The sequence below is a fragment of the Diospyros lotus genome, chromosome 1, assembly GCF_014633365.1.
Source record: "Diospyros lotus cultivar Yz01 chromosome 1, ASM1463336v1, whole genome shotgun sequence".
Lineage (NCBI taxonomy): Eukaryota > Viridiplantae > Streptophyta > Magnoliopsida > Ericales > Ebenaceae > Diospyros > Diospyros lotus.
In genome coordinates this window covers 17,468,953-17,496,386 of record NC_068338.1, presented here as the reverse complement: position 1 = coordinate 17,496,386, position 27,434 = coordinate 17,468,953, and the positions used below count along the sequence as shown (strand labels likewise).

General features: G+C 34.3%; 2 protein-coding genes across 2 annotated transcripts in view; both read right to left on the bottom strand.

Moving 5' to 3' along the window:
* Positions 1 to 27,434, bottom strand: part of LOC127802490 (G-type lectin S-receptor-like serine/threonine-protein kinase LECRK3) — a 99,467-nt gene that overhangs the window by 47,670 nt on the left and 24,363 nt on the right. The window lies entirely within an intron of this gene.
* LOC127802504 (G-type lectin S-receptor-like serine/threonine-protein kinase LECRK3) lies at positions 9,962 to 15,011 on the bottom strand. Its single transcript, XM_052338341.1, has 2 exons — positions 12,419 to 15,011; positions 9,962 to 11,648 (listed from the first exon to the last, which is right to left on the bottom strand). Exon 1 carries the CDS (start codon positions 14,852 to 14,854, stop codon positions 12,509 to 12,511), a length of 2,346 nt encoding a protein of 781 aa, XP_052194301.1. The 5' UTR covers positions 14,855 to 15,011; the 3' UTR covers positions 9,962 to 11,648; positions 12,419 to 12,508.

Below are 27,434 nucleotides of genomic sequence, written 5' to 3'. Positions count from 1 at the left end.
TAGATTAATACATAACTCGTATTAAGAAGTCCAAGTTTATGATTTGTTCCAAAATATCGAGGTTTAAAGAAAAAAGATCTTTGTGCTTTTCGACCAAAGTTTTTAGAAACTTTAGAATAAATTTATAAGTTACTACGACCGAAGATATGAACATAAATAAGTCATTTATTTCTACCAAAATAAAATAACATGCCTTAAATGAAAATTAATTTTGTACAACTAGTTTAGCATGTTTATATATATACTCAATATCACCAAAGTAAAGCCTATACATACTTCTAGTACATCACATAAAATCACGTATAATATCTACAAAATATGACATGCTAAACACACACACACACACAAACTTTCAAAACCTACACTTCGAAGTTCTTCATTTCCCTTTGAATCACTTACCTTGCTTGAAATTTTTGAATATTCCAAAAGATGTACCTAGGTTAGAAGATAATCTTTTGAGTAATGAATTCCAAAAAAAAAAATATTTATATATATTGCCCAAAAAAATACTTAAGAGGGGGGGTGAATTGGGTTTTTAAAAAATTAATAATTTTAACTCTTTTAAAAACTCTTAAATTTGTGATCTTAGTATGTGATGATTGTAGTAGGATTGATAACAATAAAATCACACAATCAAACAGAACAAGAGAAATTTATAAAAATTCGGCTCTAAAAAACTTAATTCTCTCTCTCAAGACTTAGCTTGAGGCTTTCAAGATTTAGTTTGAGGTTCCACTGGGGAGAACCAACACTAACTTTTAATTGGAACTAGAACCAACATACAATTCGTTGTCTAAGCAAGAACCACTAACACACTACTAGCAAATACAATCTCCTCACACAACAAGTGAGTAAAAATAACAAATTTACAACTAGAGGCAATTATAGACAAGTCACCAACACTTAAGAATTCCAGCACTTCGAACTTTCTCACTCTTATTTGAATGTTCTATCAAGTTTGTTCTACCTTGAGCCTTTATACTTACCATATATATATACATCTTCCAAACACACTAGCCATTAAAGAAAAGGTTAATATGAAATTTGAAATTCAAAAAATGTTTAGACTTTCTCAAACAATAAGAAAACATATCTCATTTTTAATTCAAAATAAATTTACTTTTTGCATGAGAAATCAAGATTTGAAAATTCAAATACAAACTTTTGAAACATAAATGATTAAAACAAGAAAATATATCTAAAAGCAATTATTCTTTAATTCAAAATAAATTTATTTTTCGCATAAGTAAGAAAAAATATGTCTAAAAATAATTCTCCTTTAATTCAAGATTTGAAAATTCAAATATAAAATTTTGAGACATAAATGATTAAAATAAGAAAACATGACTAAAAGCAATTCTCCTTTAATTCAAAATAAATTTACTTATTGTATAAAAATGAGAAAACATGTCTAAAAGTAATTCTCCTTTAATTCAAAATAAATTTACTTTTTTGCATAAGTAAGAAATGCATTTATTAATAAATGAAAATTCAAACATAAACTTTTGAGACATAAATGATCAAAACAAGGAAACATGTTTAAAGACAATCCGCATTTAATTTAAAATAAATTCACTCTTTGTATCCACTTTTAATTCAAAATAAATTTATTTTTTATATGAGATTTTTATATGAGAAAGAAATACATTTATATCATAAAAATATTTTTATTATCATCAAAATCGTATTTACTTACCCTTAAGCTTAACAATATAAAATATATCTATGAAAGTTTATTATCATCAAAATCGTATTTACTTACCGTTGAGCTTAACAATATAAAATATATCTATGAAAGAAAAGGAAAGTTTCTATTCAGTGACCATGTCATCACGCTTACCAGAGCTTTGTGTGTATAAGGTATCAAACTAGTCCAAAGTGCCATAGCAACAAAGCTTAAGGTCTCAACATAGCATAGCCTCTGTTGTGGATCTTGATTCTATCGCATCACAGTACTTGTGGATATGTTTTTCTATAACGACCCGTTAGGAGGTCTAGACGTTTTCGAGTATTTTATTTCGAGTTCAAAAAAAAAAATGCTTTAATTAATTGAGGGTTGAAAATAATTTTCTTTGCTTATGAAATGAAGAGTAAGTGGAAATGAGAATTTGGTAGCCCATCTAAATGGAATAAAAAAATGTGAGGAAAGTCCAAGTGGATTGGGCTATTGAGATGTGTTTGGAATTTTAATTATATATTGAATGGGATTGGATTATGATAATTTATTGGGGTTAGTGAGTTGGGCCATGGAATGGCCCACGACATGGGCTGAGCCCAATTGAAAAATGAGATTTCAAATTCTTAAAGGAAAATTATAATAAAATAAATTGGCCATCAAATGTCAATAGTGCCATTGGTCTTCCTTTTGACCATTGTAAAGGTGAAGGGCAATCAGGTCATTTCGACCAAGTTGCAGTTGCAGCTATTGCATTTCCCTTTTTATGCTTCCTCTAAATCGGCGACCTTTATTTGTTGTGTGCCTACCTTTCCTTTTTTGCAACTCTTTCTGTCTACTTCTTCTTTTTCTTATTTCCTTTATGCCTTTTGGTCCCACTTTCGTGTTGGCCGAGAGGAGCTTCAGGAAGAGAGGACTTTTCTGTATAGCGAAGTCATCAAGCAAGTTCTTTTTACACTCCCTTTTAATTTTTAGTGCAAGTTCTCTTATACATCCTTTTATATCCTTGTGCGAGCTAACTTGTATCTTCTTGCTTCTATTACGATTGTTGTGTTCATTATAGGTCATTGTATTAAATTTAGCTCACTGTGTTCAATCTATGTTTATGTATCTCTTTATGGGTCTTATTGCGGTCTTGAAATAGGGTTTGTTTTCACCCCAAGCTTTCTTCGTGAATGGCATTTTATATAGCTAAGTGAGGATGAGAACCTTTGCTCGTTCTCCATCCAAAAAAGCAGTGTTAAATGTATACATATATACATATATATATATATATTTGCGTATGTATCACATCTGAATGAGCTCGTTGTTCCAAATGCCTCTTATATGTATATGTGCGGTGTTTGAATGTAAAATGCTAAGTCACCAGTTGAATGATTTCATTGAGGTATTTGGAGGCCTCGCACAAATAACAAAAGCTCAACTGAATATATATATTGTTCGCCCATATATAAGACCCACTTATAAATATGCATATACATACATACCTAACGAGCTATTACCCCTTGCTGATTTGAAAAGCTTACTTGAGCTATGCCCTGCCTAGCCAATCCACCATATACTCATGCTTAAACAGTCGTTCAAATGCCCCTGTTCTATTAGGCAAACCCAATTTTATATATATATATATATATACATACACACGTTCAGCTTCATTGATATTCCAGCGAACTCGTTCTGAGCTCTTTCCGTGAGCTCTTTCCAGCGAGCTCATTACTCAACCTCTTGGCGCGAGCTTGTCCAGCGAGCTCTTGCCCAACCCTTTGACCGCGAGCTTGTTCAGCAAACTCTTGTTCGCCTCATGACCTTGAGCTCGTCCCATAAGTCGTGACCGCAAGCTCATCCCGAGCTCTTTTCGTAAGCCTTTGCCATCAAATTCGTCCCAAGCTTTTCCCATAAGCCTTTGAATGTGAACTCTCTACTCACATCCTATCCATTTACATTTTCTTTAAATGTAAAAGTAAATGTTTTCATTTTCTTTAATTTATATTTTACCTTTCATTTACTTTAATACATAAATGTAAATAAGAAAGTACCCCCCATTTAGATTCAATAAAAGTATCAAAAAAATCAAAATCCATAACAATAAAAAAATAAAATTTTAGTTTTAGTACAAATTCACGAATTTGTGATTTCATGACCCTTGAAATACATAGTTTCCATTTCTTGAAAAATTCATTAAAAATCATTCTTACAACAATGAATGTTAGTTATCAACATACCGAGAGTTAGTTTTTCAAAACGAAGATATTTATAAAAATATGTTCTAGTTAGAAAAAGTTCAGATTTATTTTGACCGAAAATTTGAAAGCGAATTTTGAAATTCACTTTAGAAGATTCTTTTAAATATTTTTAAACTCCTCATGTGTATAAGAATGAAGGTAGTTTGGTTTTCATTTGAACAAAACAACATTTGATATGAGTGATCAGTTATCCAGTATTGTGAGATGGGCATAAAATATATATAAGTATGGAATCAGCTTGTGAGAGAAAATATTTTTTGGGTTGCCATTCTTTCTTATGATTGAGATATAAGCCTAAATGCAAATAGCTGTATACTAGAACCAGTTAAGTGAATTCAAGGAAATTATAAGAAGGGAAAAATAACATATTAAATCTCTAATACTCCTCAAATGCTGAATCAAGCTTTAACCTTAAATAACATCTCCCAAAATTACTTCTAGGTTATAATTTATATCTTAAACATGAAAAATGTTATGAAGTAAGATATGATGAATTATCTGATGATGGTAAAATACCCGGTATGGGTAAATGGTGTTGAAAATATGAATATTGAGAAACAAGAATTTACATACATGTGGTTGGCAAATGCATACATGATACATACATGTACATGTTACATATATATGTTTTGCGCACCTATTATTTTGCGCGGAGGGAGAAAGGGTACCCTAGAGCACCTGGCGCAGGACGAGGTGGCCATAGCCCAACAGGTTTGCTCCATATTTATTTATGAGGTTTTATGGAATTTATGCACTTTTGCATGCATCGAATTATGGCTTAAGAGTCGAAAAAATTGATATTGATAATGAAATGATGCACTCTTGCATGTATTGATTGATGGCTTGCAAGTCTTTTAGATTTGATAATGACATTGAAATTTTATGCACATTAGCATATTGATACATAGTGACATGATGTATTAAGTTGAATTGATAAGTTCATGAATTATGAATGTTGTATATAATTGTGGAGTCCTTGATTACTCTTCTTGGTGTTATCATGTTCTTGGATCCTATATATTATTCTTTGTTCTCGAACTTACTGAGCCTTGTGGCTCAGTTGATCTTCTTTGCCATTCTAGGTAAAGGTAGGACTATTATTGGGGGCGAGTCCAATAGGACTACAGCCAGGGACAGTGGTGTACAGAGACACGTCCTAACTTCAAAGATCCTAACTAGTGATTTGGTGAGGATTATCGTGATAAGGATTTGTTATGTTATTGGCATTTGAACCTCTTATTATTTTGTCTAGTCATCGAGTCTAGAATCATAAGATATTAAAAATATAATTAAATCTTATTTAATTTTTCACTGTTAGAAATGAAATGAGTTGTTATTTGAGTTTAGTTCTATTCTATATCATCATTGTAATGATCTTCTTTCGAATATTCAAAAGCGGGCCTTACATTTTCAAGATGCTCAATCCCTTCAAAAACCTTCAATGGTGAATAATTAAACTTTGGAGGCATGGGTTCCTTATTAATATGATGTCAAAAGAGAAAGGAGGCATGGATGAACGTGAGTGCTAGCTAGCCTGCCACTGTTGAAGTCTCCTTTATAGTCTCAAAGCGTAATTTTCAGCTCCCCATCATTCAGACTTTTATCTAAATTGGATTCCCTATTATGATTTCTACTAGTTTTTTCGTGAGAATTTGTCTTGGATTTTGGCGATCTTGATTATAGAAGAAGAGGTGAGGTGCGTGACAGCTACTGTGAAAACTAGAATGAGTTATGGTGATGGCTACTTAAAAGAGTTGTGGTGACTACTCTCATCTTCTCTATGTGAATGCATTCTTGTCGTTCCCAAAAAAGAAATTGGACATTATTTTTATTTCTTCTATAAAAAAAATATCCATTTTAATTTATATGTCAATTCAATTAAAGAATCATCAAAATAAATTTAAAAAAAATTAATAATAAGTTGAAAAAAATCCTACCAAATGACAGGATTTGAACTTATATACATTTCAAAAATCCTACATTGACGGGTACTTTGTTCTCTATTTCGATCATTTGGATACAAGCATTAGAATCACTTTTAAATAATTTCTTTTTCTTTTTTTAATTTTCTATTTCAATAATTTCAAAATCCATTTTTGCTAGCGTTTTCTTTTAAAATTGAAAGAAATATATGTTTTATTCCTTCTTAAAATTGTAGAACTAAAAGGTCCTTCCTCAAATTTAATTGATTATGAAACTAAAATTCAGTGATGGCTTGAGAAGTGTCAAAGCCGTGTCGTGGGACAGGAGATTGTTGAATGGAAAGGGAAAGACGTAATAGAAGTAAGAGTCAAAAGAAGATTCAAGACTTTGATTTGTGTCCACTGGAGGACGGAGTAAAAACGTCTAACATAAGCACAAGAAAAGTGGGTTTGAACTGGGAGACTAGTAGTGTCTCCATTAAGGAGATTTTTTATTAAATATGAGAAGTGTTAAATGTATCTAGATGGCCCTTTTTCGTCACTCTTTCTGATCAAAGGTAAATATGTATAGATCAAAATGTGTACAAGATATCACTGGATATGTCTGATCAAAGGTAAATATGTATAGATCAAAATGTGTACAAGATATCACTAGGCATACCCAGGACGACGAAACAATGAAAAGACCCAACGCAAAAGTCTATAGCCCGTGAGACATAATGAATTAAAACATACAATACAAAGAAGCAATGACTTTGCAAATATGTTTAAATTCGCCACACAGCAACCGGCTAGCGAGTCCAATTGGAGCCGGACCCACGAGCATGTGCAAAACCAAACATGAAGACCCAAAATAAATCCCAAATAGGCCCACGCGCAGACCTTTTTCGTCACTCTTTCTTCAACTAAGATTTGCCAAGGAAGAAAACATATTGAGAAGGGGAAAAAAGAGGGGTCTTGGCTTCATAGAGATGGAGAGAAAGTAGAGGGGGAGGAGAGAAAACAGGAGATAAAAAGGGAGAGAGATAACAAAGATCGAGATTTAATCGGTTAAATTCTAATTTGATTAGTATTATTATCTTATTTAACAAGACTAATTCGATTGAAAAAGTGTTTTATGTAATGCTTATCAAATTCTAATTTTAATTAGGGGTTAAGATAATTTTGAAAAACTTAATCTCGATATAGTAGTAATGTGGTGCTTATAAATGGACAATCCAAGTAATAATATATGGAAACACATTCTGTTATGTTGTTTGCGTCGGACAACATTTACTCAAGCTAGTTAGGGAGGTGTGAGCCCCATCACCCCTCATGGGACCCACAACCCCTCTCAATTTGCCTGAATCAGATAAATGTTATGTTGCCCAATACAGGTAACATAAGAGATACTTAGATTATTATAATTATATATTTTGTATTTATTTCAAAACTTGAAAACTAGCTAGAGTCTCCCTATGTGATGCGCCCAACTATTTGAAGTCATGAGATTAATTTGTTTTTCCTAGTGAATTATCCTCTTATGGTGAAATTATATATGGACACAAGTTGTTGAGACTAAACAAATAAATTTTTCTGGTGACATTATTTTTCTTGTTTAATTTTTGTTTATCATTCTTGATTTATGCAATTCAATCCTAACATATATATATATATATATAAAGATATAGAGTAATTAAACTTAAGTTTTTATATTAATTGATTTATTATGTCTTGGAGAATCAATACTATGGAATTCGAAAATGATCAAACAGCCGACTTGTACTCTTGGTTACTGGGACTTGCAAGAACTATATAAAGTTGAAGATTACATGTTTATATTTGGATGTGGATATGATTGTAAAATGCTATATTGCTTTAGTAATTTTTATTTTATTTTATTTTATTTATTCTTTGCTAATAGATGCAAACGATGTTTCAAATGATGTATTAGATGTGACATGTTTTAACTGAGGGTTTAAAATGTTAATATTTGGTTACAATAGTATTAATGGTTTTTTTTTTTTTTTGGTTAACTAAAATGTAAATTTTGGTGACGACGTTACTAATTTGGATGATGATAATATTTGTCACATAATTAAATTTTATTTTTATTTTTGCAATGTAAACTAAAAATGTAGCATTGGGTGAAAATAATGATTTTTATTTGTACAACTAATTTTTGTCACTAGACCAATTATTTTTTATGACTATACAATTTGTAGTAAATTTTTTCCACTAAAAATTGCCCTTGGATGACAAAAATATTTGTCATTAAAAGAGTTATTTTTTCTATGAAAATAATAAAATTTGTCACTTAAAATAACCTTTAAAGACAATTATATTGGTCATTAAATTTTGGAAAGTCTAGACCTTGATAAAATAGAATGAGTATTTGGATATATCATAGTCAACTTTGAGTAACCTTTCCAATGATGTATGGATTACATGAGAAGATGGAGATTTGGTTAGTTATTAAATGTTTAAAATCAAAGGAGTGTTAGTACAATAATGAAATCTATGAATGACAAACTTTTAACAAATTGTTGGAAGCTTAAACTCATTTAATGGGTTTAATTTTCTTACACAATCTTATCTAAGGGTTGCTTAGCTTTTAAAAACTTTTAATAAATTGACATTACAAGAAAATAATTTTTAGCGAAAAAAAAAATTTATTTCTAAAACTATATAATTTCGTTGCTAATTATTTAGTGATGAACTTATCCACAAATTTTCATTTGTCACTTTAGAAGGTGTTGCTAAATAGTTAGAGATGGAATTCAAGTTCAATTGCAAAAACATAAAATTTTGTCGCTAAAATGATCACAAAATTAGTCGTATTTTGATTTTAGAGGCAAAAAAAAATTATTTTAGAGAGAAAAATTTTGGTCGCTATATATAGCGATGAATTGCACTTCCGACAAAAAATAATTCTGTCGCTAAGTTTATACTAGCAATGAAATTTTTTTGTCTCTAATTTCAATAATAGAACAAAATTCTATTGCTATACGTTGAGATGGAGTTTTGTTTCATCTCTAAGATAATAGACAAAACAAAATTCCCTCTTTAATTTTAGTGACAGAATTTTATTTCATCACTAATACTACAAAGACGAAATAAATCTGTCTCTAAACTTTTATCAAAATTTAGAAACAAATTCTATTACCATCTCTGATTCCCAAATTTGTCAAAATGGGCCAAAAAATATCTGATTCAAAACCTGTTAACTAGTTAAATAAATTATCCACAATACCAAACTCCAATCACATCAATAATTACATAACAATTAAATAAAATATTATCACAAGTATTCAAATTACACAACAATATCTAATAATCAACAATCATTATAGAACCCATCATCATACATGTTTGTTGAGTAATGATGACTTGAATTGCCTGAGACGAATGGAATGGCTCACTGACTTGAAACCACTGAAGAGGTGGAAACTAATGAAGAAATGACTTGGGGGCATCTAGTTGATCCCCAAGTATTGGAAGAGGGATTGTATCTACTAGTGATGTGCCTTAATACTAAATTTAGATGACGTTTAATGTGTGTATAAACACATTTGATGTACTTTGTATATCTTTATAAAAGGAATTTTTTTATCATTCATTAATTACTCTTCAGTTTATTCAAGAAGTTCAGGTGTACTCATGTTTCTTGAGTTTTTCTAGATAAAGAGAAACTTAAACTCTACTCATCAATTTTTATTCACAATGAGTCTCAAGGCAGAAGAAAGAGGAGGGGTTATATTACATAGCTGATAAGGAATGTAAAAGCTCATCAAGTCAAACAAAACTAGAACTCATATAGTCCACTTTTACTTAGTGAGATTATTCCAATATTAGACACAAGATTCGAGCTCGAAATCTCAAGGAGAGAGTGGCTCTTACTGAGTTGCCACCCTAGGTTGTAGAACTTCTTGAATGATCACTATTAATTACATTTATAAACAATAAAGATTCACCAAAATAACTCATAATTAAATCAATATGAATGACATATCATTCTACTACAGCAAATGTTATTTTTAGAGACATTTTTTATTCAATTTGTGTTAAAAATATTTTAAAGGCACTAAAAATTTAGATAGGATGCGTGTTCAACAATTGCTTTTATATATTACATGTCTCTATAATATAATTATTATATTTTTAGAGGCATTAAACTTTTTTTTTTTTTTTTGGGCGGGGGGCTCTAAAACTTTATGTTAGATGCATGCTAGAAAATTATTTCACTATCTGCCTCTAAACTATAACTATTTGAGACACTTAGAGTGTGTTTGATTGCACACATTTTTCATGAAAAATATGTAATTATTATACATTTTCTATGGAAAACAATCAAACACTCTTAATTTTTCCATAGAAAAATATGAATGGTACAACCATTTAAAACTTCTTTCCATGGAATTCATTTTTCAAGGGGGTGAGATGGTTTTTGTTTTCTAGGTAATGCAATCAAACACACCTTTTCAATTTGCCTTAAAAATGGGTATTTAAAAGCATAAATTAACCTAATATGTAATAACCTAGTGGTAGGTGTGTTAAGAATTACTATTGTTTTTACTTGAGTTTATCTACAAATATTTGTGGAAGACTTATTCTCTAGGAAGTAGGTTGTTTGTTTCCTAATTTGTAGAGATAATTTGTCCACCCACGCTCTGGTTTTATACCAGGTACGCATTGTGAGCCGAAACTCTCACAGTTAGGCAAGTGCCTACCAACTTATTAGGATATTCTTTCCTCCATTCACGGTCATAGCTGTCGCGCAAAATAATAGGTTCGCTACTTATCATATATGAATATGCCATGCAAATGCCATACACCACCACACACATGAATTGGACAGGCTCATATATTAAATATCCTTTCACATACTTGGAAATATTTATGTCATCACACAAATCATAACCCTCCACATCTATAATAACCAATCAATATAAAATCCAATAAATGCACATATAACTACATAATATATCTCCCACCCTCCAAGAATGGCAATCAAGATTATAAGTTGATGGAGGAGTCTATTAGAATCTTACATGATGATTTGAGGGTGATTTGTAATAATCAAAAGAAGAAACGAGTGACCATAGGGGGTGATGGTATCTGTTGATCACTAGAGGCTGATGGCCTCAAACGCTAGACAACATCGCCCCAACTGTCGACCGATAGAGACCTTTCCTCTTAAATGGTCGATAGATTGGGCGTGGTCGATTGACAACCAGAACGCCACTCACTTGATTATCCCCCAACCTCACCAATTGATTGACAGCCAAGGCCATTTGTCGATCGATAGAATACAAAATCCCCCAATCGATTGACAAACATGAAAAATCCGACCGACCGACAGTAACGAAAATAATACATTCGAAGCAAAAATACATACAAGATACACCAAATTATTACATGCAACTTAACTCTAACAATAAACTCGTCATTCCTTAGAAAAGATGGAGTGAACCAAAACTCCATTTGGATCTTTAAAGCAATTTTCTAAGAATTTAAGGAAAACTACACAAGTTACAAGCAATCGGGTTGAAACTCTCTTTACCAAAAAGATAGGGGTTTTTAGAATCTAAAATTCAAAAAGGGACAATCCAAAGATACCAAGACGAAGAGAAAAATCAAGATTTATTCTTCAAAGGAGAAGAAAAAAAAACTTGCATAAGAAGGAAAAAGGAAAGGAACTTGCACTTAAAGAAAGAAAGAGAAGAAAACTTACCTTAGATGATTTCAAAACGGTTAAACAGGAAGAAAAGAGAGGCCACAAATCAAGATGTTGGGACTGCAATTCATTCTCCTTTTAGAAGTTCCGAACTAAGAAGAAGATCCCAATTGACAACAAAAGAAGAAAGATGAAGTGAAGAGAAGAAATTATTATTTTTTAAAATAATTTCTAAAAATAAAAGTTTCAAATTAGTTACTGCATTGCACTTTAGTTTAGGGGGTGAATTAACAACAAAGCTTTAAAATGGGCCAAATAGGCTACCCAATTTTCATGTATGGGTTGCTTCTCACTTTTTATTTTTAGATTTGGCGTTTAGAGTAAACTAGAAGATTTGATTTAATGAAAAGAAAGAAAACTAGTCAAGAGTTCTAGATAATAGATACTTGTAAAACATCAAGACAGTAACTTTAAAATACTAATTAACCACTAGGTAGCCAATCACATGATCCTTAGTGGGTAAAATTCTATGGAGTCTTATCATATTTTTGCTAAATGGTCAAGAAATTTCTTTGATGTTGGAGTAAAATATGTATTAATTGGCATAAAAATTTATTCAAAAACTTAAGACAGATAAAAGTGAATCTCTTTGCACTTTTCCAAAATCTTCTTCCCAGTCTTTTGGAAAAAAAGACAGCCAATTTTCATGTGCGTTTCTGCAAATCAATCATTGCAAATAGGAATTATAGAAATAATTTTTCTTTTTTAGGAAAGGGCAAAGTGTCAAATTGGAAACATTCATAAATGGGGCATATTAGCCAATTCATGATTGCATCCAAGGATACAATGGATGAATGGCTAATGTGACCTTATTTATAAAAATTCATCGAAGATTAGTGACTAATACAACCATTTCACATACCTGCTTCCTATAAGTCTTTATCATTAATAAGGGTGCCTCAACAGTAGTTTGGTGATTGAAACTGCATGCAGTGGCAAAAAAGCTTTATGATCAGATGGAACTTAGAAAGGAAGTAGGATCGGGAGGTGTTGGGATGTCCACGGTGCCTTCCAGCATTAGCACAACCTTCTTCATTGAAGGACGCATGGATGGCTCATCTTGTATGCACCACAGCCCCACTTTAACCATCCGCTCCAGTTGCCTCCTATCTATCTCTTCCTCGCCCACCAATTTTCTCAGCTCCCCCGCCTTGAAACAATCGTACACCCATCCCTCAATCACAGCCTCTTCCTCCACAAGGCTCCAATCCAAGCAGCTTCGACAACATATGATCTCTAGCAGCACAACCCCAAAGCTATAGACGTCTGCTTTGACTGTCACAGGGTGTTTTCGATGCCATTCTGGTGCCACATAGCCTCTTGTCCCTCTGATCCCCGTGAACGTGTTGGTCTGGTCCGGCTTCAAAAGCTTTGCCAATCCAAAGTCGCTGATTCTGGCGCGCCTGTGCTCATCCATGAGTATGTTCTGAGGCTTTATGTCGCAATGGATGATCTGCGTCTCGCACTCATTGTGGAGGTAGAGGATGCCTCTAGCAATGTCAAGAGCAATCCCAGTTCTTTCGTTCCAACTTGGTCGGCTTCCATGTGCGAAGAGGAAATCTGCAAGTGATCCGTTGCTCATGTGTTCATAGACGAGAAGCCTATTTGATCCTTGGATACAGTAGCCAATCAGCCGGACAAGGTTCCGATGATGAGTTCTGCCTATCACTTTCACCTCTGTCTGGAATTCTCTTTCCCCCTCCATTAACAAGTTCTCTAGTCTCTTCACGGCAACAACCTTTTGGTTGTACGGAATGGTCCCTTTGTAAACTGTTGCAGAAGCTCCTCTACCCAGCTCATGCTTGAATCCCTCTGTGATCTGCTCCATCTCAGAGTAAGTAAAAGCCCGAAGAGAGACATCCTCGCCCGATTCAAAGTTCGCTTTCTCAGAGATCTTCCTGTACGCCCAAATGCGGTTTCTGTAAATAGCAACTCCAGCAATTAGCATGACAAGCAAGGCAACCCCAGCAAGTGAAACACCAGTGACTAGGATGCCCACTCTCTTCTCTTTCTTGATTTCCTTTTCAGGATCTTTGTTGGACACTGGTTGATCAAATGTACCCACTTTGACAATAGTATCGATGGTGTCCGATCCTGTCGCCCACTTCAAAGGAAGCTTTTGTTTTCTGCAACTGCCGTCGCGGCCAAACAGGGCAACCTCGCAATTACAGTCCTTGAGGCAGGCTTTTCTACAGTCATCTCTTGTGATCGACGAGAGCTCCACGTACGAAACACTATACCAGTCCACGTTCTCCACAACCGTCATGCTGTACTCAACGCTCCGTCCCTTGTCTGTGCAGCTTTGCATAAAGAAGTTCCTTTGACAGCCAGAAGTCCTGTTATCTGGGTTAATAAAGTCGTATCCTGGAAGGCACTTACAGTCGGTTTTGTTGTCTTTTGGGACACAGATTGAGTTAAAGCCGCACAGACCTCTCGGAGCACACATATTGTCTGGAGCTTGCCACAGACTAGTCCAAGTGCGGCTCCCCTTCATTTCATATGAGTACACTCTGAAGATGCCATCCGAATCGATTCTCATCAGGAAAATTGTGTCCTCCTTTGGAAATCCTCCTCCTGCTACGTTCCATATGACGGCGTTACCTGAATCCAACATATAGAGACTGCCGGTATTGTTGAGATTCAGAGTGACATTAGGTCCTTTTCCGTACGTGCCCGAGGCCCAGTATGCGTATGGGTAGCCCTTCTCGACTGGATACTGGACAAGGTTCCCGTCACTTTGCATACGAAGCCTGAAAATGCCCGAGGAGTGATCCGTCTCTGAAGCGGCGGACACAAGCTGTTGATCTCGACCTCCTGAGAGGGTCTGGCCAGGTAGAATTGTGTCAGTTGGGTAATCAAAACTCTGCCAGATCCTCTTCTGGTTGAAGTTATAGAGCACGAAATTGCCGGTGTCGAGCATGGAAGCCGAAGAAATGTTCGAAGTTTCGACAATGGGGATGCTCTGCCCTTGCGGGGACTGCAGCATGAACCTGCCATCAGCAGTGAGCTGAAGGGTGAGATTGGTGGTAGCCGGTGGCGGATCATCCCTGTTTGCAGTCCACACCACCGTCTTGTCCGGAATTCCGTCCATAAAGATTCCGACGGCATAGCCGCCTTTGCCTTGGCGATAGAATCCGAAGGCATAGAGACCGGAGGGGGAGAGCCAGGAGGAGTTGCCGGTGGGCGTGAGAGAAGAGCCTCTGGTTATATTGCGAGCTCCTCCTCCTCCTGCTGTTTGAGCCGCTTCTACGTTCCATATCGCAGAGACAATGAGAAGGATTAAGGTGGTTGCAGCCATTGAATTGTTTTGGCAAGCGTTTCTGCAGCTTGAAAAATATTAGGAATATATATATATATATATATACATACATATTTCTTTTAACACGCCTTAGAGGAGACTTTAAAGGAGACTCGGCTCGTCAAACAAAGTCTCTCTCTCTCCCTGCAAATTTAAGATTTTTTATTTTTTTTAATATAGACACTGATAAAATTAGTATTTGACAGGAAGAGGTGGAGGAATCGTGGATCGAGCAGCGACTGCGAGTGACAACACATAATCTAAGAAAGAGGTGGAGTCGAAAAAAAAAAAAAAAAACTTTGATCCACACCTACTATTTATGACTTTTATTGTTCTAAAAGGTAAAGTTACTTGGTGACTCACCCAGTTAATAAAGACTAGATCAATACACACTGCATATAAGAAATCTTTCTCACTTAAAGAGATTCCTCTCGCACTATTGCTGATAAAACTCGATTTTTAGTGATTATTTTAAATTTTACCTCTGCCAACTAGACGAGCTACCCATGCGGGCTATTTATGACTTTTATAACATGTATAGGAGATGGTCTAACCGTAATTTTCGTTTAGGATGTGATAGGGCATGGTCACGGATGGTGTCAGAGGCCCTACCCATGCTAGTTGGAACCATATTCATTCATTAATGGCAGAGGCCACACATCCTTTCATTTAATAAGTTTGAATATCTTTCAAATAGTACATGTGAATCATTCAATTTGGGCCAAGTGGCCCCTTGGACTTCATTAAATAATCAATAAATTGTCTCGATCTCTTTACTTCACAAAAGTGGTATTTTTCATCTTCTTTTTTTAAATGAAAAACAACACTTCAATATCAACATTAATTGGATTTATATCAGTATCAATATATATAAATAGAAAAAAAATTATGAATTTTACAATTTAGCAAGAGTAATGTTAAAATATAGAAATATGTAAACAGTACCAATAAATAGCTAGAATTATACAAAAATATTTGGATTCTATAATTGATTAAGAATTAAAAATATATATAATTCTTAAAAAACAAAATTCAGTATTTGACTGGGTCTATTTTATCAACAACATTTACTGACTAAGTATTGTTGATGAAATCATACAGATTATTGTTATTAAGTCAATTTGTTAATATTAATTAAATTTTGATAATTAATAAAAAAAATTAATATATAAATTATAATATTTTTGATGATTAATAAAAAGAATATTTTTCTTAAATATATTAATTATAGTATTAAATTATTTTTTATTAATTTATAATTTTTTTCATAGCATATGTATTACCAAAAATATTATTTTATGTTAAAAATATTTTTAAATATTTTTTAGATTAATTTATAAAATATTTTCATAGTGCATTATCAAAAATATTATTTTGTATTAAAACTATTTTTTAAAATATATTTTTAAGATTAATTTATTAAATATTTTTCTGTATTATATGTATTATCAAAAATATTATTTTTTATTAAAAATATTTTTTAAATATACTTTAAATTAATTTATATAATATTTTTATAACATATGTATTTCAAAAAAGATTTTAATAACTAGGTGCGTGCCCATGGGTTGAACCCAAGACCTCCAATTGATCTACAAGCTCCCTTGACTATATGGGTGTATATATTAATTTTAAATTATATTTTTAAGTTTTTCTGTTATAATTATCAGATTTTTTACTATTAAAAAAGTGATTAAAATGTCTATAAATATTCCCTCAAACTCATTTTTTGAGTATGTAAGTGTTTCTATTGTATATCTAAATCACTCGAAAGCTCTCAAACGTTCTCAAGTGAAGCATCCAAGCAATCCGAGACTCACAAAGTATTATTGCACATCAGTCGAAGAGCCACAAGATAAGAGGAGAAAAATATTTTTGAGTCTACTCCGAATTTCTCCAAGCTCAATAGTTTATTTATTTATTTTTTTTTAATTATTATTATTTTGTATAATTTATTCTTAATTGCTTATTTGTGTCCAAGTGTGAACAAATTATTTGTAATATTTAAATTACCATTGTGAATTGTATAGGTTTCCTAAAACAGTTAAAATCTAGGTAAATCTAGTTTCCAAGGTAAATTAGGGTGGAAATCTTGATATAGTGGTTGCTTAGAACCCGTTATAATCTAAGTATGTATCTAGTTTCTAATATGAGATAGTGTGAAAATCTTGGTAAAAATGGTTTAATGAAACCCTAAGAGTGGTTAAATCTCGAGAGAGTAGATTAGGTGTGTGTGAAAATATCGAACCACTGTAAATTATGTTGTGCCTCATATTATTTATTTTTATTATATTTTGTGGTTTACATTAATTATTAATCTCAAACATAATTTATTATATTTATTAAATATATATTCTTAAATAAAATCATTAATCAAGAATATTTATTAAGAGGGAAAAAAATTTTAATTACTCAATTCACCTCTCTTAAATAGCTATACCCTAAGGGACCAACAACTATTTATACGAATTCTCTCTTGTAACTTTCAAAGAGGTGGAAGCTATTAAAGAGTAAATTATAAGGATTATCTCTTGAAATTTGTTGTCATGGTAGAAGTATGTTTTATGTTTTGAAAATAGTAAAAATTAGTAATTTATTTTCTTAAATATTATTATTGTTGCTAAAATATAAAAATAAATTTATATTTGTGAGAAAATCTTTTAGGTTTTCTAGGAGACCTGTAAATAGTAGACAGTCAAATGGCATAGCGTGTCTCTTGCATAGACCTTTCGACACAAAATAAATCATAGCGTGTCATCAAAGCATAAATCATCAAAATAAATTTAAAAAAATTAATAATAAGTTGAAAAAATTCCTACCAAATGACAAGAATTGAACATTTCAAAAATCCTACATCAATGTCTACTTTGTTTTTTTATTTCGATCATTTCGACACAAGCATTAGAATCACTTTTAAATAATTTTTTTTATTTTTAATTTCAATAATTTCAAAATCTATTTTTGCTAATTTTTTCTTTTAAAATTGAAAGAAATATATTTTTTTATTCCTTCTTAAAATTGTAGAACTAAAAGGTCCTTCCTCAAATTTAATTGATTATGAAACTAAAATCAGTGATGGCTTGAGAAGTGTCGAAGCCGTGTGGTGGGACAAGAGACTGTTGAATGGAAAGGGAAAGACGTAATAGAAGTAAGAGTCAATAGAAGATTCAAGACTTTGATTTGTTGTCCGCTGCAGGACTGAGTAAAAACGTCTAAAGCAAGCACAAGAAAAGTGGCTTTGAACTGGGAGACTAGTAGCATCTCCATTAAGGAGATTTTTATTAAATATGAGATTGGTTAAATGTATATATATATATATATAGATGGCCCTTTTTCGTCACTCTTGTCTCAAATGGTGAAGTCGCTTACCCCGGTCCAATAAAAATGTGGAGGGATATTAATCATGGTGACTCAACTAATCACAGCGGCTAGATCAGTGCTCACTGTGCATAAGGAGCCCTTCACTTGAGATATTGCTCTCACACTGCCCTTTTTCGTCACTCTTTCTTGAACTATGATTTGCTAAGGAAGAAAACCCATTGAGAAGGGGAAAAAAAATAGGGGTCTTGGTTTCAAAGAGACGGGGAGAAAGTTAAGAGGGAGAGGAGAGAGAAAGAGATAAAATGAGGAGAAATAATAAAGATCAAGATTTAGATGATAATCGTTTAAATTCTAATTCAATTAGTATTATTATCTTATCTGACGAGACTAATTCAATTGAAAAAGTATTTTAGATAATACTTATTAAATTCTGATTTTTATTAGGGGTTAGGATAATTTTGAAAAAATTAATTCCAATATGATAGTAATGTGGTGCTTGTAAATAGACAATTCAAATTTAATGCTCATAATAATACATTGAGATACACTCTATTATGTTATTTGTTTCGAACAATATTTACTCAGATAAACTAGGGGTGTGGGCCCCACCACCCCCTATGAGAACCATGCCACCCTTAATTTGCGTGCGAGCAACATAAGAAATACTCATATTATTATAATTATATATTTTGTATTTATTCCATAACTAAAGTCTCTCTATGTGATGCGCCCAATTATTTGAAGTTATGAGATTAATTTATGTTGGCTAGTGAATTACCCCTTTATGGTGAAATTATGGACACAAGTTGTTGGAACGAAACACATAAATTTTTCGCGTGACATTATTTTTCTTGTTTAATTTTTGTTTATCATTCTTGATTTATGCAATTCAATCCTAGCATATATATATATATATATATATAAAGATATAGAGTAATTAAACTTAAGTTTTTATATTAATTGATTTATTATGTCTTGGAGGATCAATACTATGGAATTCGAAAATGATCAAACAGCCGACTTGTACTCTTGGTTACTGGGACTTGCAAGAACTACATAAAGTTGAAGATTACATGTTTATATTTGGATGTGGATATGATTGTAAAATACTATATTGTTTTAGGAATTTTTATTTTATTTATTCTTTACTAATAGATACAAATGATGTATTAGATGTGACATGTTTTAACTGAGGGTTTAAAATGTTAATATTTGGTTACAATAGTATTGATGGTTTTTTTTTGGTTAACCAAAATGTAAATTTTGGTGACAACGTTACTAATTTTGACAACGATAATATTCGTCACATAATTAAAGATTTCTTTTTTTTTTCTTGCAATGTAAACTAAAAATGTAGCATTGGGTGAAAATAATAATTTTTATTAGTACAACTAATTTTGTCACTAGACCAATTATTTTTTATGACTATACAATTTGTGCTAAATTTTTGCCACTAAAAATTGCCCTTGGATGACAAAAATATTTGTCATAAAAAGAGTTATTTTCTATGAAAGTAATAAAATTTGTCACTTAAAATAACCTTTAAAGACAATTATATTGATCATTAAATTTTGGAAAGTCTAGACCTTAACAAAATTGAATGAGTTTTTGGATATATCATAGTCAACTTTGAGTACCCTTTCCAATGATGTATGGATTACATGAGAAGATGGAGATTTGGTTAGTTATTAAATGTTTAAAATCAAAGGAGTGTTAGTATAATAATGAAATCTAGGAATGACAAACTTTTCACAAATTGTTGGAAGCTCAAACTCATCTAATGGGTTTAATTTTCTCACACTTTAGCGGCCCTCTCCAGGATAATCCCGTTAGATAGGACATTCGAAAGGAGGTCGTTACAAAAATAATATAGAATAATATATCTCAAAATCACAACTTCGAACTTTTGATATTATCAATGGAAGCCATAATATAAGTTTACATCATCCTGGCACTATAGCCTATACAAAATGAATACAACAACACTAATGGAATTAATAAAATAAAAATCTCCTCACAATGTGCCCTCAACAAAACTACCAACACAGATCTTTTTGTTGGGAATGTCTTTGTACACTTCTAAACTTAGGCTCAATCCCCACTAGATTCGCTCTCAATGATCTCTTTGCCCTTACTTGGAATGATAAAGATTAAACAAAGTGAACCACAAGGCTCAGCAAGTATATATATAATAATGGAAACAAGAATGAAGGGATGGATAACAGAAATAGAGTACACTCGACCCCCAAATACAATTTAAAACCCAACATTCAATTCTCATTATTAATACCATTCCATACCATCATTATTATAGATTTATGCAACATTTCCTTTCCCATAATCACATAGACCTCCATACATCGCATTGGCTTACACGGCCTTTCATATTCATGGATCACCTTAGCCCTCGAAGCCATTTATTCACATGCATGTATGCATACATATATATATATATAAATCAATTTTCCACTCATTGGCTTGAGCATCACTTACTGGGCTATATAGCCACCTCACCTGCATCAAGCACTCCATAGGATATTCTTTTCTCATCCGTGAAACATAACCGTCGTGCCAAAATAATAGTAATAGGTGAGCAAATAGTAATGACATGCAACACTCATGGGGTCTTACATAAGTATAACATACATGCTCCATTATAGAAATGTACACATCATGGACATTAAAACATTTCAATAACATATTCATTCATGAGCCCATGTATATACATATATATATATATATCTTCAATCACATCTTACTATTTTAGAAGATTGAGTGATGCTAGAGGAAGCAATTAATAGCAACTTAGATCAACAATCACACTAAATTTGGATTGAGAAAAGCCTTAACCAACTCAAATCATAACCAAATGTTAGAATTGCGGTTATATTGGGATAAGTTCCCTAATGATAAGATAAATGTTATGAATTTGAATTTGTTTCAAATTCATTAGCATTTAAATTTTAACAATATAATGGAATAATGTTGTTGCCAAAATACAACAATTAAAATTTTGTGATGTGGGGTCCACTCGAGCTCGGTGTCGGGTGAAGTTAGGTTGCCGTAAAAAATGTTGCTTCAAGGGAGGTTGCCGTTAGGATGCTCGTCGCAAGAATTTGCCGCTAGTTCTCACCATTAGCTTTCGCCACTAGCTCTCGTCACTAGCTTTCGCCACGAGGCTTCGCCACAAACTTCGCCACAAGCTTTGCCGCTAGCTTCGCCACAAGCTTTGCCGCTAGCTTCGCCACGAGGTTCGCCACAAGCTTCACCACGAGCTTTGCCACAAGCTTCGCCACAAGGTCTTGCCGCTAGCTTTGCCACTAGCTTCGCCACGAGGTTCGCCACAAGCTTCGCCACGAGCTTTGCCACAAGGTCTTGCTACTAGCTTTGCCACTAGCTTCGCCACAAGGTTTTGCCACTAGCTTTGCCACAAGGTCTTGCCACTAGCTTTGCCACTAGGCTTCGCCACAAGGCTTCGCCGCTAGCTTCGCCACAAGCTTCGCCGCTAGCTTCGCCACAAGCTTTGCCGCTAGCTTCGCCACAAGGATTCGGCCCTGTTAATGCTGAGAAAATAGGTTAGAAGGCTCGCGGGAATCTTCCCCGCGAAGGCCCTCCGATGCCAAAGTCACTCCCGAATCCAGATGAATATTCACAAAAAAATAGTCAAAGTATATTCAAAGTGATAAGATTTACCGAAGTTGGAGAGCTCATTAATGTCTTATAGCTAGGTATTTATAGGGTACGATTCTCAAGGGTGGCTAGTATCGACACGTGGCGGTTGCTGAATGGGTCAAAGCCAAACCAAAAAAAGTGGGGGAGCTCGTTATGACTTAGCCGCGGGCAACTGGGCCTCGCGGCAGCCTTGCGGCCTGCACTGCCGCAAGGCAGCAGCTCCTCGCTACAGACAGCCGAGAGGCACCTCGCGGCAAACAGCCGCGAGGCTGCTGTGCCTCGCAGCGTGCAGTCGCGAGGCAGCACCTCGCGGTTGCTACTACTTGCGGCTGCGAGGTAGCCGCAAATTTAGCCAGCTGGCGGCAATTGTTGCCACTAGCTTTCTTCAACTTCTCTTTTCTTTTTTGATTTTTTGTTTTTTCTTTCTTTTCACGCGGCACAATAAATAAGTAATTGGAATTTGAATTAGATTCAAATTCCTAAAGAGATATGCGTATCAATATCTATGTGACACTTGTAAATAGGCATAGGATCCAGTGAAAATAATATAACAGTCAGAATCAATTTCTGATCACTCATATACTGTTTTCGGCATCACAATTCGAGCCTTGGGCGGACAAGGGGTGGACATATAAGAAAGGTTTTATAGTTTTCTTCCACGGAGATCGTTAGACAAATCATATTCGATTATTCCGTTGCGGTCCAGGTATTTTACATACCATTTGCAATTTGTTTAAAAGTTCTACAGTGGTATCAGAGCTTAGGTTTATTTGTCTACACTGTTGTAGTTGACCATTCGCAATCATAGTTTTAGTAACTCGTGATATTTTTCTATGTGAAATAACTCGTGATATTTTTTTGTGTGAAACAATTTTTGGTCTCTCGGATTGCTACGATCCATTCACATTTTGTTTGTAACTCGTGATTATTTTTACGCATAAAATTACTTTCTGTCTGTTGCCTGCAATACAGACATGACTGAGGCAGTCCCCGGCGGCCATATTTGTCATGGCTATTGGGCTTGCTGCTCCTCGGTCATCCTCGCGTTGGATGAGGCATCGTAGACGACGATCGTGTTCATCACGGTCAATGGTTGAGGCCATTCCTAGTGATAGTGTATGTCACGACCAATGGGAGATCTGTTTTCGGAGGCTAAAATCGGCCATGGCTATGGGTGGTCGTGGGTGTGGTTAATGACACCGTGGCCGAGACCCTTTGCCTTCTGCCATGGCCGAGGGTCGGTCATTTTTACCCTTCATCGACTATCGCCATGGTTGCTTCTAGGAGCAGGTTGATGGCCGATTTTTAGTGGGTCTTGGCTCGTCACTGTGAATCCTCCGCCATAGCTAATGTCTCTGTCTTCTATTCTCCATCATGGGTTCGACGTGGGTTGTTGAATGGCTGCCTTTATAGCAGCCATTAATGGAAGGAAGACGACGACCATGGCTTGATCTATTCATCGTGGTTGTGTCTTCTTTTGTTTTTAGGAATGCTCGATGACCGATGGTGGCCGTTGCGAGCAATCGATCGGTCGTTTGTCTTCGTGGCCAGCGGTGTCGAACGAAGAAAATGAAGGGGAAATCGACGATGATGGTGGAGGAAGACGGCGATGATGGCGTATGGATGCCCAGAAAACCCTAACTATGTGTTGGGGAAGAAGAATACCCACTTCAGTGCTACGATCCACTGGGTCAAATCCGAATTGGTTGGCCCGCTCCATTTAAAGATCTAGATAAGATCTGGTTAGTGGATTTGTTTCAATTGAATTGGGCCTGGGCTTGTGGTACTTGTGTTAAAATTAGATTAGTTTTTTGATTTAAAATGTTTTGGGCCTCAATTTTGTATTGGGCCATATTGTTGGCTTTTTATTTAATTTTTTGAATTATGATTTTGGGCCATGAATTAATTAGTTTAATTTTGAGTCTAAAATTATAAATTAAATAATAAATCCATTTTCATATTAATAAAATAAAAAAAATCAGAATTATTTTTGGAATATCTAATTATGGAATACTAATTTTTGTAATTAGTAATATTGTTTTCATGGCATTTATTATGTGTTTTAATTTTTTCATAATAATTGTTTGGATTATTCTTTTAAACCATAAATTAATAAGTTTAATTTTGAGTCTAAAATTATAAATAGATGTGATGTGGCATATTTTTCTCAATAGAAATTAACTTAATTAATTATCTGTTGTCTGCAAATATTTAGTTTATTTGTTTATTGATAATTAAGTTCAGTTTAATACCAATCTTGGGCCTTGTGTGCGTCCTAATATATTGTTGGATTTTGTGGATTAGTTCCACATAAACAATTGAGTCATAACATTTTAGTTGTGCATTAAGGGTGATGACTTTGAAGCCTCGTGATTTGTTAATCCCAAAGTGCATAGCTAAATGTTTGATTTAATTGTTTGCCTTGAACATGTGCATTGAATGCCTTTTTGTTATCTCCAATTCAGTGATCAATGGGCACCAGTTCAGTTGCTGGAAGCATGACCAAGATAGATAAGTTGGATGGGTCCAACTACTCCACATGGGAGAAGTAGATTTAGTATTTACTTCAGATGGAGAAAGTATGGGACGGTTTGGAGATTTCACATCCTGTGCTACAAGGGAAAAATGTTTCCTTGGTGACACAACGAGCCTATGACAAATGGCTTGAGAGGGATAGTTATGCTCATCTTGCGATGCTTGTTAGCATGCGGGCTGATCTCATGAGCCAGTTTGAGTCGAGCCAGATAGCCATGGAAATGTGGTAAAAGTTGAAGATCACTTTTGGTCAGACATATGCAACAAAGCTTCGTGCTTTACAATTAAAATTTCAATAGTATGTCAAACACCCGAGGCATAGCATGGCTGAGCATTTGAGAGTTATGGGTTCACTTATCAGAGATTTTCAAATTGTGGGAGTAGCACTTACTGATAAGCAGCAACTCATTGGGGTAATTAGATCGTTGCCTAACCCTAAGTGGTCTCAAATGAAGCTACTTATGACACACAATGAAAATATAAAAAATCTTGATGATATTTCACATCACTTGGAGCTTGGGGTGGAGCGCATTAAAGTGAACCGTGCGGCGGCTTTTATAACCAAGGTCAACAGATGTGAGGGCTTCGGGCCCAAACGTAAGAGACAAGAATCGAAGGCATCATGGCCTACACCTAAGATTGGCAAGAGCAAGAAGGCCAAAAGAGAGGCACGTGGAAAAAAAGATTTGTTCAAATTGAAATGCTATAATTGTAAGAAGAATGGTCACTTCACTCGGGATTGTCTAGTGCCGAAGAAGGTACATTTCTCTTTTTATTCCCCTTTGATTCATGTTGCATACTCACGTCTTGAGTGGATTGTGGACACAAGAGCAACACGACATATAAGTGTTGAGAAAGAAGGTTTTGCGGATTACCACCGGGTGCTAACGGGAACTCAGTACGTCACGCTTGGGAATGGCACACAAGAAGAAGTTCTTGGAGTTGGTTCGTTCCAGCTCCGGATGAAGAATAACAAGATTCTACTCCTGAAGGACGTTATGTATGCTTCTAGAGTCCAATGTAATCTATTATCGATAGCATGTTTATTAGGATAAGGTTATTTTTTCTTTTTCGTGATATTAGCACGAACATCTATTTGGATGATACATTCTTTGATAGTGGTTTCTTAGTGGATGGTTTTTTCAAACTTAATTTGAATCATGTTTTTGATAACCATTCTACTGCTTTAGTTTCTTCTACTTATTCTATCGTAAATATTGATTGTGATTTATGACACAAAAGACTTGGCCATGTGGGCCAAGAAAGGCTGGCAAGGCTGGCGAGATAAGGTCTATTAGGATCTCTCAATAAAGTGAGACTCATTGTGTGTGAGCCTCAGCCGGTAAGGCCAAGAGGAAACCTTTTGGTAAGGCTTCCCGTGCATCTTGTCCTTTGGAGTTAGTACACTCCGACATATGCGGTCCTATGAATGTGAGGGCACGTCATGGTGCATCATACTTTATTACCTTCATAGATGATTATTCGTGTTTCGGTTACGTGTATTTGATTTCTCACAAGTTAGAAACTTTAGATTGCTTCAAACACTATGTGCATGAGATTGAAAATCAAATGGATAAGATCTTAAAAACTCTTCGAACCGATAAAGGCCATGAATATCTTTCTGATCAGTTTAGAAGTCTATGTGAGGAAAAAGGTATAATTCGACACCTAACCATTCCTGGCACGCCACAACAAAATGGTGTTACAAAACACCAGAATAGGACTTTGTTGGAAATGGTTAGATCGATGTTAACACATACAAATCTCTTGATTAGTTTTTGGGGAGATGCGTTATTGACTACATTCTTAATCGTGTTCCAAGCAAGTTTGTGCCTTCTACCCCTTATGAATTATGGACTGGTAGAAGTCCAAACTTGGATCACTTGCGGCCTTGGGGATCAGCTGGATATGTTTATAGCATATCCCACAATAATGGAAAATTTGGACTAAGAGCCAGCAAATACGTCTTCATTTGCTATCCTGCAGGTTCAAAAAGATATGTCATGTATGGTGAATATCCTAGTGGGGGTTTGACTGAGATAAAATCTTGGGATGCAGAGTTTCTTGAGGATGAGTTCCCAAGAATTGGTGAGGTTGATAAGGACTCTCAATTGTATGAGTTACAAGAGGAAGTGCCTTTTATCAGTGGGAGAATTCCTACAGTTAGTAGGAGTGAATCCATAGAAAGTACTTCAGAGACTTAAGTAATTCAACGCAGCCAGTGTGGGCTTATCACTCGTCATCATTTCGATGATATTAAGGGAAGGGTACTTATGTGTGCCATATTGGATGACACTGGGCTGACTTCTTCTTAACCTCCACAAACTGAGATCAATGGTTGATTGTTATGAAAGAGAAAATAGACTCGATGGATAAGAACAAGGTGTGAGAACTTGTTGATCTTCCATCAAATAGAAAGGAGATTGGTAACAAGTGGGTCTTGAAAATCAAACGTTGAGTTGATAGATCGATCGACAAGTATAAAGCCCAGTTCGTTGCGAAGGGCTCCACCTAAATAGAAGGTGTGGATTTCTTAGAGACATTTTCTCCTATGGTGAGATTTAACTCTATTCGCATGATTCTAGCCATTATCGGTCATTTAGATCTTGAGCTAAACCAGATGGATGTCAAGACAAAATTTCTCAATGGAGAACTGGACGAGGAGATATACATGGACCGACCCATCGATTTTGTTGCTGAAGGGAAGGAGGGTAAAGTGTGCCATCCCAAACGATCCATATATGGTCTCAAGCAGTCGTCTAGACAATGGTATCTATGGTTTCATGAAACCGTCACCTAGATTGCACAGAAACAGAAACGAGAGACATTTCTGATAGGAAATGAAAACGCAAAAACGATATTTTTCTAAAAAAGTAGGAAACGGAAAAGCGAGGTAAACTGTAAATTTAAAAAATATAGGGTTTTTTTTGTAAATATAATTTTTAATATAGAAAAAAATAAAAATATATTCAAATATAAACAATAAACATAAGTTTCATAATGTATTCGAACAAACATAAACATAAAGTCCAAAATGCATTCAAACAACCAT